At 37.7% G+C, this 14,421-nt stretch overlaps 1 protein-coding gene across 3 annotated transcripts in view; it reads left to right on the top strand.

Annotated features, from left to right (window-relative positions):
- sntg2 (syntrophin, gamma 2) overlaps positions 1 to 14,421 on the top strand; it is a 732,424-nt gene that overhangs the window by 444,213 nt on the left and 273,790 nt on the right. For 2 of the 3 annotated variants that reach the window (XM_039747723.1, XM_039747724.1), the window contains exon 6: positions 10,900 to 10,941. The exons of the other annotated variant lie outside the window; for it this stretch is intronic. In XM_039747723.1, the coding sequence (XP_039603657.1) occupies positions 10,900 to 10,941 (42 nt within the window). The remainder of the gene's footprint in view (positions 1 to 10,899; positions 10,942 to 14,421) is intronic. 3 annotated transcript variants of the gene reach the window in all.

The raw sequence follows: 14,421 nt of genomic DNA on the forward strand, positions 1-14,421 counted from the left end.
TTTAAAGATGACTCTGTAGTGGATAAATAAAAAAGATTAAAAAAAGTTACAAAAATAAAATATGCAATTACAGCACTAACTGAAGCTTTTATTATCACTTTAAAACTATGGATAAAAAGTATAGTGTCCAACTCCGATCCTGGCAGGTCACAGTGGCTACCGGCTTTCATTCTAACCATTTTCTTAATTAGTGACCAGTTTCTGTTACTAATTAACTTCTTTTTCCTTATTAGTTATTGATTTGCTCTTTAAGATGCAGAACCCTTAATTGTTTCTTTTTTCTTTAATTAACAATCAAACAATAATGAGACACAAAGTAAACCAACACATTACCAGCTAACCAGTGTCCATCATACAATATCTGAAAATAAAAAAAGGTGAAAGTCTCAGTAATGTTGATCTATTTAGGTCCATAAAACATTTTCATAGTACTTTTAGAAAAAGAAAGTTTTTTTTTTGGAAATGTCTGCTGTGACAGAATGAGAACACCAATAACCCATTGAGGTAAATAATGGGTTTAATTAACAACAAGAATCATCTTCTGATTAAGAAACTGGTTGATGAGAAATAGGTTGGAGCTAGCTGGCCATCAGTTTGCTGATTTAACATCTCATTTTTGTTTGGCTGCCATTTATGGGAAGAAAAAATCAATTCAGAGGACAGAGTCTTTAAAAACACAGCAACTAAAACAAAGCTAATAGAAGTCAATTAACAGCAGAAATTGTTCACTGATGAAGAATGTGGCAGGAAGGAAACCCAGCAGCCATTGCAGCCTTCCAGGATTGCAGTTGGACACCCCTGTTTTAAGTCTAGAGTAGTTAAGCTATGACATGTTTGACATGTTCTGAATTATGAAGGTAATTAGAAAGGTGGATCCTAGGTGTTATAATAAGTTCTTTAACAAGAACATGAAACACAAGTGGAAACCTATTAGAAGTATATTCAGTGGAAATATCAGAAAAGTATTTCTTCACACAGAGAACTATAAACACATTTGAGTAAATAATGGAGCAGTAGCAGGTAAAGGACTTTGCGTATCTGTAAAACTCAATCTGATGTTACTCCTGAGAAATTCTATGAATAGAATTAACAAGGTTTGCTAGGATGAACACCCTTATCATTGTCTAAAATTTTTGTAATGTACTCCATGAAGAACCACTATTAATGTAAAAAGGGATTCTTACAACTGCTTAACATTTCAGAATGAGGTTAAAAAGACAGATCTTGTACATCTTTTCACACAAATTTGGTCTGATGTGGGATTATGAATGCAAGTAACTGTAATGAACTTGTCGCTTGTCCTGGCTGAATTAACTACACTTATTTTTACCTGCTTCCTGATCTCTCCATTCGGAACAATGTTTAACACTGTATTTGTATGTGTGTTTCATTGAGAAAGAAAATTCTGCATTTGCAGCGTCCATGTCTTTTCTCATTGATTCTTTGTACGCATCATTGTTTTTAAGTGACCAATTCTGAGAGAATTAATTTAAAATAGTGATTTTCAGCTTTTGCAATGTTTTTTTGAGAAACAGTTTTTGCTCTTTTCCAGCAGAGAAGCAATTCACACCTTACTTGTCATGCATCTTGGTTTTGGATCATGTACTTTTTTCCAGATTATGAATTTACTTTTGTTGGAATCAGTTCCATTGATTTCATTATGTTTTATCATTCTGAAAACCATTTTGTACTATTTAAACATGAGCAGCAGAACTGTCATGGACATGGCATGCAACACTACATAGGCAAGACCTTTGACAGTATTTCATCTCTGTTATATAGTAAAAAAGGTGGCACCCAGCTTTCAGGTATCTATTGGAAGATCAAGGAAATAGTTACCCATTCCTTATGTTTTAGCTCATTAAGACTATGCTGACGTTGCATTCTCTGACTGATGACAACCCATGTTACCATGTAGATTTAAAGTCAATGTTTGAAGCTGTAAATATTTATTAGTTATTGAAACTGGAGCAACAACCAAAATAGCCTGCAAAGGCAATCTTTACATGTTGTTGCGAAATGGCTGGGGGCGGTACCCAGCTGGGATGCCCAGAAGGACAGGAAGAGGGACTACACCTCCTCCGGACCACAAGAGGGCAGCTGCCCTGGTTGCTATGGGGATCATGGTAACAGAGCATGGAAGCTCAACCCTATAGGGGCCCGTGATCACTGCCAGGGGACACACAGATGCCTGAAAAACCCTGGACGTCAGCACTTCCACCACACCTGGAAGTGGTGGCAGAACGATTACCAGGGACACCTGGAGTGCTTCCAGGTGCTCAACCAGCACTTCCGCCACACCAGGAAGTGCCGGCAGAAGTTCATCGGGAGGCACCTGGAGCACGTCCAGGTGAACATAAAAGGGGCCGCCTCCCTCCATTCGTCAGCTGGAGTTGGGTGGAAGTGGACAGAGCTCGGAAGAGAGGAGTGGAGGTGGTGAAGGAAGGCATTGGATTGTGTGCGTTGGGACTTTGATCTGTAAATATGTATAATAAACCGTGTGTGGTGTTTAAACCTTCGGTGTCTGCCTGTCTGTGTCTGGGCTGCTTTCCTCAATGTTCAACATGATTTCCGGGCGGCGCAGTGGTAGCGCTGCTGCCTCACAGTAAGGAGACCTGTGTTCAATTCCCAGATCTTCCCTGCGTGGAGTTTGCATGTTCTCCCTGTGTCTGCATGGGTTTCCTCCGGGTGCTCCGGCTTCCTGCCACAGTCCAGACATGCAGGTTAAGTGAATTGGTGATCCTAAATTGTCCTTGGTGTGTGTGCTTGGTGTGTGTGTGTGACCTGCAGTGGCTCCAGCAGACCCCTGTGACCCTTTGTTAGAATATGGTGGGTTGGATAATGGGTGGATGGAACAGTATTTCCAAGCTTCAGTCCATTACAACTATGAAAGAAGCTGACAAAACTCTACATTCTATACAGCATTAAATACTTAAAAGAAAACAATATTGTAAAAATAGTTATTTTTGATTAAAATGGAAGAGTGCCAACCCATCTGCCAGGTTCTAGTTCCACAGTGTTAGTGAGAAAATGCATTAAAGATAATACTTTAAAAAAAATAATAAACATCATACCATTATAATTTAGTATCTAGTAATAGACAATATATCCAAATACATTGTGAACTAATCACATATTGGTCGTAATTATTAATTGTTTAATTGCTGTACTCATGTCTCTGATCTGCGGTGGGCTGTCTCACTGCCCAGGGTTTGTTTCCTGCCTTGTGCCCTGCGTTGGCTAGGATTGGCTCCAGCAGACCCCCGTGACCCTGTAGTTAGGATATAGCAGGTTGGATAATGGATGGATGGATGGATGCTTCTGATACTAAAAAGTTCAGAACTTTTCACTATATTGCAGTTTCACCAGTGTTTTAATATTGTACTTTATACAGTGATCTTCATCTATATATATAAAGGAGAGTTGGGATCGGAGAGACTGTGTTTGTGTGTTTGTGGAGGGATTAAGAGTTAAGGCGGGTGGGGGAGTCACGTGATCATCACCCCTCCCATTCATGTCATTTCACTCATTTCATTTCACTCCGAGCTGAGCTCTGCTGAGCTCCGTAGCTGACGCGGTCTTGCCGTTATTTTTCCTTAGTGTTTAGTCCTTTCTCCTTTACTAATTTACTGTTTAGTACATGCGGTATTTACACAGTCACTCATAAATGGGGAGAAGACTCCGTGCATAAAATGGGTATTGAAACTACCTTGGAAGACATGCAATCAACGAGGCCATTAAACGAATCACAAGAGAGGTCTTCTAGGTTGGAAAAGAAGCGCTTGGCTGCCAAAATCAGATGATTAAATGAATCTCAACAAGAATCGACTTCTACGTTAGAAAAAAAACGATTCGCTGCCAAAATCAGGCTGTTAAACGAATCTAAAGAAGACAGGATTTCTAGATTGGGAAAAGGACGATTGGCTGCTGAAACCAGGCGGTTAAAAGAATCTGAAAAAGACAAGACATCTAGATTGGAAAACCACGATCCGCTGCCGGAACTAGCCGGTTAAACATGCAGCGAAGCGCGCCAGGTCTGCTAGTCATCAGATATTCCACAAATATTTTTAATACAGAGATGTTGAATTGTTTACAACCACCACACAGAAAGGTATTGCAATTAACAAGTATGTAACATAGCACACTTTATAACACTGTAAATGGTGTTATACAACATAAATGCAAATAACTATTATTATTAAAGGTCAAACCATAGGATGCCATTTAAAGATTGGAAATGGCTGCTATATATTAATTCAAGACAGCAAATTAATGCTTTCTGTGGCCTACAATTTTCATGAGAAGCCCATGGTTAACCATACCTCTATTTTGGTTCTCTACACGCTAGATATAGATAGTCTATCTGTTTTGCATATACAAACTACATGGTGGTCCAGATCTAATTATGCAGATCCAGATCATCTGGATGACTTTGATTTATGTGGGGATGATTCCAGTTCGGCACGAAGACGATTCTTCATGTTGTCAGTCTGCATACTTCTTGATGGCCCGGGATTTTTCGGGTGATTTTCTATGTAATAAACTTGATAAGTTATAACGTAATGAAAATTGTATAATTAGGTCTGGACCACCTTATACAATACTTTACACTCTTCAAAGTCTGGCTATAGAAGGAAGGCAGGAAGGAAGCAATATTGTACATAACAAGGAGTGGTAGATGATTGGCACAGACTCCTACAAGAAAACAATGTGATTCCTCATTGAAGAGAAGGGAGCAGTATTATAGAAAACAGGGAGTACTAGATGATTGTGACCGAGTCCTACAAGAAAAACAATGTGATTCCAACAAGAGCAACTTATTTAGTCACACCAAACGACTAGATGAAGTATTGCCAGGGCCAGTACCTCATATGTGTGTTAAGAATGTCCTGAAAGATTTCTAGTAGCACAAAGACAGAGGATCCGGGTCCACCTAGTCTGGTAAGTGGTAACTGTTGCGTGTATACATATATATGGGTGGCAAGGTGATTTGTCGATTGCCTAGCCCTTCAAATGTGTCCTGTGGATCTGGACTGCAGGGACACCTGGGGCCGACAAAGGTAATTCTAAGAAGATTTCCCAAGGAGTTAGTCAGAGCATTCCTAATCCCAGAGTTGTTTGGAGTGATTACCTGAAAGTTGTCCCCAACTTTGGCTTAAAAATCACGTTCCTGTCAAACCTCAAGTGAACTTGAACTAAGAAGGCTTTGAATTTGAAAGACCTAGAACAGCAGGATGATGGAAAAGCTAGGAAAAGGAGCATTTGATATGGTACTTTAAAGTTGAAAAGATAATAAAGAAATACATATATTACAGGTGCAAACCTTAACAATAACATGCTTTGACTGCTCTCTTGATCATGATTTTCACGGACATCTTATCAAGGTGCTATAATAAAAACAAAAAATTGTATTAAGAGGTAATAGGTCTAAAAATAAAACAGCTTGCATTGGTTTCCTGTCCCCTTGAAAGTCTGTATTGTTATTTGTCATGTACAGTACATGTTGTTGGCTTTGAAGTGAGACATGAACAACAGGAATTGTTTGAATTCCATTTATTAAACAAATCACAGTGTGGTAGGAGTATCTCTTTAATAAAGTGGTATGAGAATTGTATATTCTAAACTTAGAGTTTAAAATGGGTAGTTCCTATGTCAAATTGTAAAATGATTTTTATAATTGTAGTAATAAATAGTATTTAATAAATTGCATCTTATGAAAAGAAAAAGATGCAGAAAAGAAAGATTGGAATCATTTTCTGACATTTACATGCATTTAAAATGATATTTGATTAGAAATGAATAATGTTTGTTTGAAAATGCAGTTTATTTTTTGACCTTATAGTATGCTAATTCTCAATGTGAACCAAATCTGTTACGCATGAAATATCTTTTATTACAGCTCCACTTTAATGTTTTCACATTGAATAATGCATAATTTATAAATAGCATATGACATTTTTCAACAAAAACATTTCAGAGGAAAATCTTTAGGTATGAAATGCAAATAACATTTAGAGAATAAATAAAGGTTAGCAAAAGTAGTACTATAATAATTATAAGCCTGAGTTTAAGTACAAGTAGTCATATAAGACAGAAAGACAAGTACCAAGTTAGTTGCCTGTTTGGAATTATTTCATTTTTTAAATAACTTTTGGATGGAACAAGCCTTATATTTCTTAGACTAATTCCTGCAGTGTTGATGGTGATCCTTAAATTCCGGGAATGTACTGATAACATACACTTGCCCTTCAAGATTTTATAAACTGTAAGTCTGCTTTTGTTTTAAAACAAAAAAAGCATTTTTTTCAAAGTGTGCTCTAATGATAAATTCAGAGGTTATTAGCACTGTCTTTTTTAAATGTACATTTGCATAATTATTTGTATTTACTACTGTAATAGTAAGTTCAATGTTTCTTTTTATCCCTTTCCAGAATGCATATCATTTGTTTTGGTCTTCTGTTTTTTTCCTACACTTTTAAGACTATAAAATACAATATTCCTGGGACTCTCAATGTAATTAAACCCTCAGTCATGTTGCTTTTCTTGAACTGTTTCAAGGGTATGACTGTTTTTTCTTCTAGAGTTAAAGAAACAATAGACTTAATTAACTCCTATCAATGCAGACTGTAGTCTTGGCAATATTGTTTCTGATTTGTGTTCCAGAGTTGTAAAAATGAAAATAATAATTTTGTTCCACACGTTAAATATGTTTTGATGTGGACTTGTTTATCATATTTCCTTGGTTCTTCTTAAATGGCAATACCAATAGTAATTGTACACTCACTTTTATTTCAGATAAAAGAATTAAGATATTTTCTTATAAGCATTTCAAGTGTTTTTACAGTTTTCAGATATGTAGAGTATAATGTTGTATAAACATTACAACATTACATGTTTGTTGTTATTTTTTATAGAACTTAGTGATCAGCATACAATTGATCTTCTACCCATAACCATGTGAAAAGGTTTATTTCATCAAGAAAATGTTTCTTGATTTCCATTTGCAACTTCTAGTAGATTTCTGATTTATCTGTTTGCTGGTCAGTAATATTAGAATATAAATATATACAAAAAAAATAAAATATATATATAAACTGCTCAAAAAAATTAATGGAATACTTTGAAAACACATCAGATCTAAAATGGGAAAAAAATGGGTAATGTGTCAAGAATGAAAGGATGCCACATCGTTTGATGGAAATGAAAATTATCAACCTACAGAGGGCTGAATTCAAAGATACCACAAAAATCAAAGTGAAAAAATGATGTGGCAGGTTAGTCCATTTTGCCGAAATTTCATTGCAGCAACTCAAACTCATACTTAGTAGTTTTTATGGCCCCCACGTGCTTGTATGTTTCCCTGACAACATCAGGGCTGATCCTAATGAGATGACGGATGGTGTCCTGAGGGATCTTCTCCCAGATCTGGACCAGGTCATCATTGACCTCCTGGACAGTGTGTGGTGCAACCTGGTGGCATCGGATGGACTGAATCATAATGTCCCAGAGGTGTTCTATTGGACATCGGGCCCTCAGACTGCCCTCATGAAGTCTGTTTCTGATTGCTTGGGCAGAGACAGTCACACCAGGGTCCTGGTGGATGTCATTTTATAGGGCTCTGGCAGTGCTCATCCTGTTCCTCCTTGCCCAAAGGAGCAGATACTGGTCCTGCTGATAGATTAAGGACCTTCTATGGCCCTGTCCAGCTCTCCAATAGTAACTGCCTGTCTCCTGGAATCTCTTCCATGCCCTTGAGACTGTGCTGGAAGACACAGTAAACCTTCTGGCAATGGCACATTGTGGTGTAGCGGGTCCACAGCTCATGTCAAAAAGGCCACTTTTTAAAATAAATAATCGCCGCACTCATGGCTTAGCGAGGGGGTGTGGTGTGTGTGGCCGAGCGATTCCCGGGAAGTTTGCGATGCGGGCGGTTCTCACTTAAATGCACAGGTGAGGAGTTGAACGCATCCGTAATTATTCCTGCGAGCTGCTGATTGCCACAGCTGATCCACGTCCCTGTGATAAATAGAACCGCGAGGTGGCTAGCAGGGTTGATGGAAAAGAAGGAAGAAAAGACAAACGGAGGTTGCATGAGAAGAAGGCTGGAAGCAGATAGAGGAAAGCTGGTACAGGTGACGAGAGCGAGCAGAGGCTCGCAGGCAGCTGGACAGTGAGCCCTAGTGGGCTCTTTGGCCGACACCTACGGCAGTCGATTGTGGTCGCTCCCACTGAGCATTTTATGAGGAGCGGGAGTGACCGGAAGAAGGTTGGGTTGCCACCGCAAAGGCAGCGGGAGTCTAATGTTTGGAATAGAATCCCCAGCGTGAGTGTCCTGGCCGTTGGGGGAAGCCAAGTTACAGTCCGGTAGGGGCTGAATGAAGCCAGGGATCGGGAGGCCACCAGACCAATCGAGTAGAGTAAAGGTCAGCTGCTTGTAGGGTGACTACCCTGGTGCATAGCCTGGATGGGAGAAGCAGGGGAATCACCAGTAAAAGAAGGTACCGTGCTTTGTGTTTTTAAAGAGACTGTTTTCAGCCATTGTTTTAACCGTTGATTTTTTTTAAAGGACTTATTTTTTTTTTCTATTGGATTTTAACCTCCACCCTTTTCACTTATTTTTATGGATTATTTATTTAAAGATATGAAGCACTGCACTTTTTAATAAAAGCACTTTGCGCTTTTTGCACCATCCCCTTGCTTCATTGTTGTGCCTTACTGCCAAGCTCATTGGTCACATTACCGATAGTGTCGGGTTCAGGGCTCCCAGAAGCAAGATGGGAGCATGGCGCGAACCCACATCGTCACACAAGTATTGATGTGCCATCCTGGAGAAATTTTACTATCTTTGCAACATCTGTAGGGTCCAGGTATCGCCTCATGCTACCAGTAGTGACATTGAACATAGCCAAATGCAAAACTAGTGAAAAGGATGAAAAGGGAAAAATGTCAGTGGCCTCCACCTGTTAAACCATTCCTGTATTGGGGGTCGTCTCATTGTTGCCCCTCTAGTGCACCTCTTGTTAATTTCATTAACACCAAAGCAGCTGAAACTGATTAACAACCCCCTCTGCTACGACCAGATCAATATCCCAGACGTTTAATTGACTTGATGATATACTCTGATTAAAAAGTGCCCCCTTAATTTTTTTGTTACACACAGTATATATATATATATATATATACACACACAGTATATATATATATATATATATATATATATATACACAGTACAGGCCAAAAGTTTGGACACACCTCCTCATTCAATGTGTTTTCTTTATTTTCATGACCATTTACATTGGTAGATTCTCACTGAGGCATCAAAACTATGAATGAACACATGTGGAGTTATGTACTTAACAAAAAAAGGTGAAATAACTGAAAACATGTTTTATATTCTAGTTTCTTCAAAATAGCCACCCTTTGCTCTGATTACTGCTTTGCACACTCTTGGCATTCTCTCGATGAGCTTCAACAGGTAGTCACCTGAAATGGTTTAATTGAATGAGGAGGTGTGTATATATATTACAATATCAATATATTAAAATATTAGCTATTTGGCCTTGTATGCCCTTCCTCAGTTTCCTTGTTTTTCTGAACTTCTCATGCCTGATGCTCCCTCTCACAAGCGTATTCATGTAAGGCCTGCTTCTCAGACTCATTTTGCCTAGTTCACCTCCTTTATGCTATTTGTTTTCCACAAGTGACAGACAGGCCCCCCATTACCCTCTATGAAAACATTATTTATATTCTTGTGAATGGTTTCTGCCTCTAAAGACAACTCTCAGGTTGCCTCTTATGCCTGTACTCCTCTTTGTATGTGTGAACATCTCTTGTCCAAGACTTCCTCTTTCAGTCGCATCACCAAAACCAAACTGAATAACCAAGATTGCTTAGAAGGACAGAACATACACACACACACACACAGAGGTAATAGCATTTTATTATGTAGTAGATAGATTTATAGTAGACCTTTCTTCTAAAGGTTGATTTATACTTATTTGTTGTGCCTATGCTGTAGTTACACCATTGTCTGGGTTACCTATAGCATATCTACAACACAGCCTGATGCACACTCTGAAAAATGTGACTATGTGACATGTAGATATGATCCCTGCACAGATCCCTATGATTCTGATTGTTCAGTTTGGTACCTTTGAATTTCCTGAAATGTGTTTCCATTTGTCTTCTAGTTTGGAAGTTGGAAAATGTATGAGAAAGTGGAAAATGTGAGGAACAAGTATGTTCGCCTAAGCAGAAAAATGTGTAGTAAGAGGAGCAGTGATCCTGGAGGGCAAAGGGCAAAAACTTTGTGCATTTTAGTGGATCATTTCCTTTTCTCACATGCTACAAACACAGTCAACGAATTTTCAGGAATGTGTCTGCGGTGTGATGCAGAAGTAGAAACTGTTTTCATTGGTATATTCTATGCACATAGCTACAGCATACGCTCAACCCAATAGTATAAATCGGTCTTAAGAGGAACAAGCTTTGTAAATCCTTTCGGGAAAATAAATGAAATCTGAACTCTTTCAGTACTTTTCAGTTAAGAGAATTCTGTATCACTCATTGCAATATTTTTTTGTATTGGTTATTTAAATTCAGTATTCAGTCTATTAAATAAACATACAGAACTGAGATTTTATAAAAACAAATACTTTGAATTTTGAAAATTATGATTGAAGGGGTTTTTAGTTTAGTTTAGTATAATGTTGAAAGTAATTTCTTTAATAAATTTTACATTGTATGTAACAACTACTAATGTGGGATATATTAAAAATGTAAGTATTATTTACAATCTAGTAATCTTATTGATTTCCCTCAATTTCAAAAGAACTGTCAACTTCTTTAAAAAATAATGTACACAACTGTCTTAACTGATTTTTTTTTTAATTCACTTAGGTAAATGGAATTAATGTAGAAAATTCAACTCATGAAGAAGTGGTAAGTTATGGTAGATATTCATTCCAGTATTGTTTATAATGTTACTGTATGTCATGGTTTTGTTCAATCTCCAGGCACAGTTCCACCATTTCTCCCATTTTTTATTTCTATTATAGTTATGTCCTTTTTAAATGTTGTTTTTATCGTTTTCAATAACGAGGCCCTGAACAATTTTGACTAGTTCTCAGGTACTCCTGTTAATTAGTGGAGTCCCCCAAGGGCAAATAAAAGAGATGACTCTAACCTCAGCTTTCGAGCTTGTTTTAAGCTTTAAGAGTTTTAAATTACATACTTGGCACTTAGTCAACGGGTTTAGAGTTTGCATTTTTGAATTTTTATTCTGTATATATAGGTTTGTTTTTGGTTTTATGTTCTCGTTTTTCTAGTTTATTTTCTATAGTTTATATGATTAGAACTTACTGTTCTTCCCTTCATTCTTAGTGTTTAGTTTATTTCTAGTTTATTTTTTTCCTTTTGTTAATTTTTACAGGATTTAGGTGTTTATTATAAATTGATTAGTTGATTTTCTCTAGTTACCTTTAGTTTTTCATTGCTGTTTCTTTTAACCTAATTTGTGCTAATAAATCCTTTAATCACAACTTAACTGAATACTTAATTCATAATTAGAGGATATTAGCTCTTTGTAATTTTGTTTCATTTTTGCCTTTCTTTGTGGATTGTGCTTAGGAACAATCCAAAAAATGAGTAATAACATTGTTGTTAAAAGAGTAATAATATATTGTGCTTTAGTAAGCAAATAAACATGTAGTTATATTTGCCAGCTCTTGTGTATACTATGATATATAGGGGAACATAGGCTGTGCTTATTAATTTACCTGCCAAATATATATAATTCACTGTGAGTAGAACACAAATCTGCCCCTGACATTTCTTGCACTATCCTATTTCATTTTCTATTCCCAGTTAATGTCTGAATGACCACCTGCCATGATGACTAAGACATCATCAAAATGTCTGGCCTGAGCATAGTCACAATAATGGTCTCTGGGAAACTATCTCACTAGGTCATCCTCTAACAAATAACTTTATGCTGTTTTTTGAAGTTTTCCTGATGACGATAAATGGAGATGGTGTTTCTCATTCATCCTGATAAAAACAATAAAATTTCTTGATGGAAACAGGCGCTTGGTGTAGTTCAAGCCGCTTCAAATGATTTTTGCTAACATTTTACTCATCTGAACATGGCACCAGCTGTAGTGCCAGTCCCCCTAGAGTTGTCAGGCAAGTGCTGTTCTGCAAATTTCCCTTTAAGAAGCACAGGGGCACAATAAAGTGCTAACTATTTACCAACCATTTGCCAAGCTGAGGAGGACGTCATAGACTGACTCAGTCATAATCTTGATGCTCCCACCATGTGCAGTCTAGTGCTGCATCCCTATCATCCTGCTCATTAAACTCTAATACAAATGCAATATGTCCCTGTGTAACCGGAAGGCAATGTGGCAGAAAGTAGTGTCAGTATTAATTACAATCTAATTCCATATAATGTTTCATTTCAGAATGCACTCTTTTCATTTGAAACACTTAATTAGCTGAATAAAAATGCAAAAAGTCTTTTCTGTTTCTTTCTGTCCATCACAATATGACTCTAAATTTCAGAAATCATTCTTTTAAATGTTTTTGGATCTCCTGTAAAATTTGGAATTACTTGTAGAAAAGCAAAGAAAAAATAAGCATGTATCTGTGCTTCCATTTACCCGCTTTTTAAGGTTGCAAGACACAAGTATGAGCAAGTCAAATACATAAACCAGAAAGCAAGGATGGAAACAAAGGGTTTCTTGGGCAAAGGAGGATGAGGAGGAGAAGTAGGAGGCCATAACTGCCATTAGCATCACGTGTGAAATTGACAAGGATAACCTTTAAAAGAAGGATCTAAGTCTAATTGTTGGAGTGCTAATAGTCCTGTAATGTTTGCTTTAACAGAGAAGAAAAAAAATATTTTGAACTATATACAGTACACCCTCATAATTTGATGGGGTTATGTTCCTAGAGCACCTGCGATTTGTGTTAAAACCGTGAATTATGGATGTTGTTAAAAAAACGCCTATTTTTATAGTTTAAACCCTAAATATGCCCCCAAAACACTTTAATTTCATTTCAACCTCAGCTTAATACATCACCTAAAAAAAGAATGTAAAGGTAAACCCATATACTGTACAGTACTATACTGATATGTCACCTGCAGTGCTAGAATGTAAAATACCGATGTTACAGCTATATGTACTGTAATTCATGCAATCGCGTTTTCATTACCAGAAGCCTTAGAAGGTGCAGGGTGTTTCGGCGGCATCTTGGGGATTTAACCCTTAAACTGCCACATACTTGGGGGTTAATGCATTCCTGGACGCCAAATATTTTTTTGCTGCACTTTTTAAGTAAATGTCACAATTCACAAAGAAAAGTTGAAATTTTAATGGAATACATTTTTTTCATGCAAATACAATTACTGCAACACTGATCATTTTACATGCTGCTAATAAACTGTAAAAACTATTTTAAAAAACTACTGGAACAATATGTACAAGGTGCAACTGACGCCATTGATGAAATTCAGTAAATTACCGAGCCAACTGCACTTAATCTGGCTGCACACAAGCACACAAAGCTAAACAGTGACGCTGTCAGGCTAGTCTAGTGCAGCAGCTCAATCCCAGAGACAGTGAGGCTGCAGTGCTGCAGGGGCCAGCAGTGGTCATTGACCCAACCTGCATGCAGTCACAAACAGAAACAAAAACAAAGCAAACCAGTAATCAAACAGCAAATAAAGAATGTAATTAAAACAAATGAAAACAACAATACCACCCCTGTTCCCTTTACGGCGATTATACATTAAATACAACAAAGCACCAACAAAACACACACAGTAAAGCCCATGAAAAACGGCAACGGATGAAATTTAATGATGAAAATAGATAGTCCAGAGATCTGCACGTTGAATGGGAATGTAAAGATAGTCCTACTGGTAGTTCCTTAGGACTCCTGTACACAGGCAGATGGAAGACAATCCAGACCCCAACCACGAAACGATCCAGGACAAAACAAATAAGTACAGGTACCCAACAGAAGGCAGGCAGAGAGACAGCCCCCTTTTTAAAAGCCGCGCTGACATCCTTTGACCCCAACAGCCCCTGCATCCCCAGCAGAAGACCAATCAAAGCCACTGCAGGGACTGCTGGGAGTTACAGTTTCAAATTCTAGTAGTGTACAATGCACACAGATTGGCTACTTTCACCATCCTAAGCCACATTTCCCTCTATAGTTGCTTCCTGTTCTCTCTACAGTGCAGTATTGCCACGAAAAAAAACATAAAAAATTGCGGAGGATATTTGCGGTTTTCGCTAACAATTATTATTTAGGTTCTAAGGAATAATCCGCGAATGACAAAACCCTGAACCGCATCTTCGCGGGCGTCTACTGTACTGCATGTCTTGAACAGAAGGGAGTTCATTGTTAGTAATA

The sequence above is a fragment of the Polypterus senegalus genome, chromosome 3, assembly GCF_016835505.1.
Source record: "Polypterus senegalus isolate Bchr_013 chromosome 3, ASM1683550v1, whole genome shotgun sequence".
NCBI lineage: Eukaryota > Metazoa > Chordata > Cladistia > Polypteriformes > Polypteridae > Polypterus > Polypterus senegalus.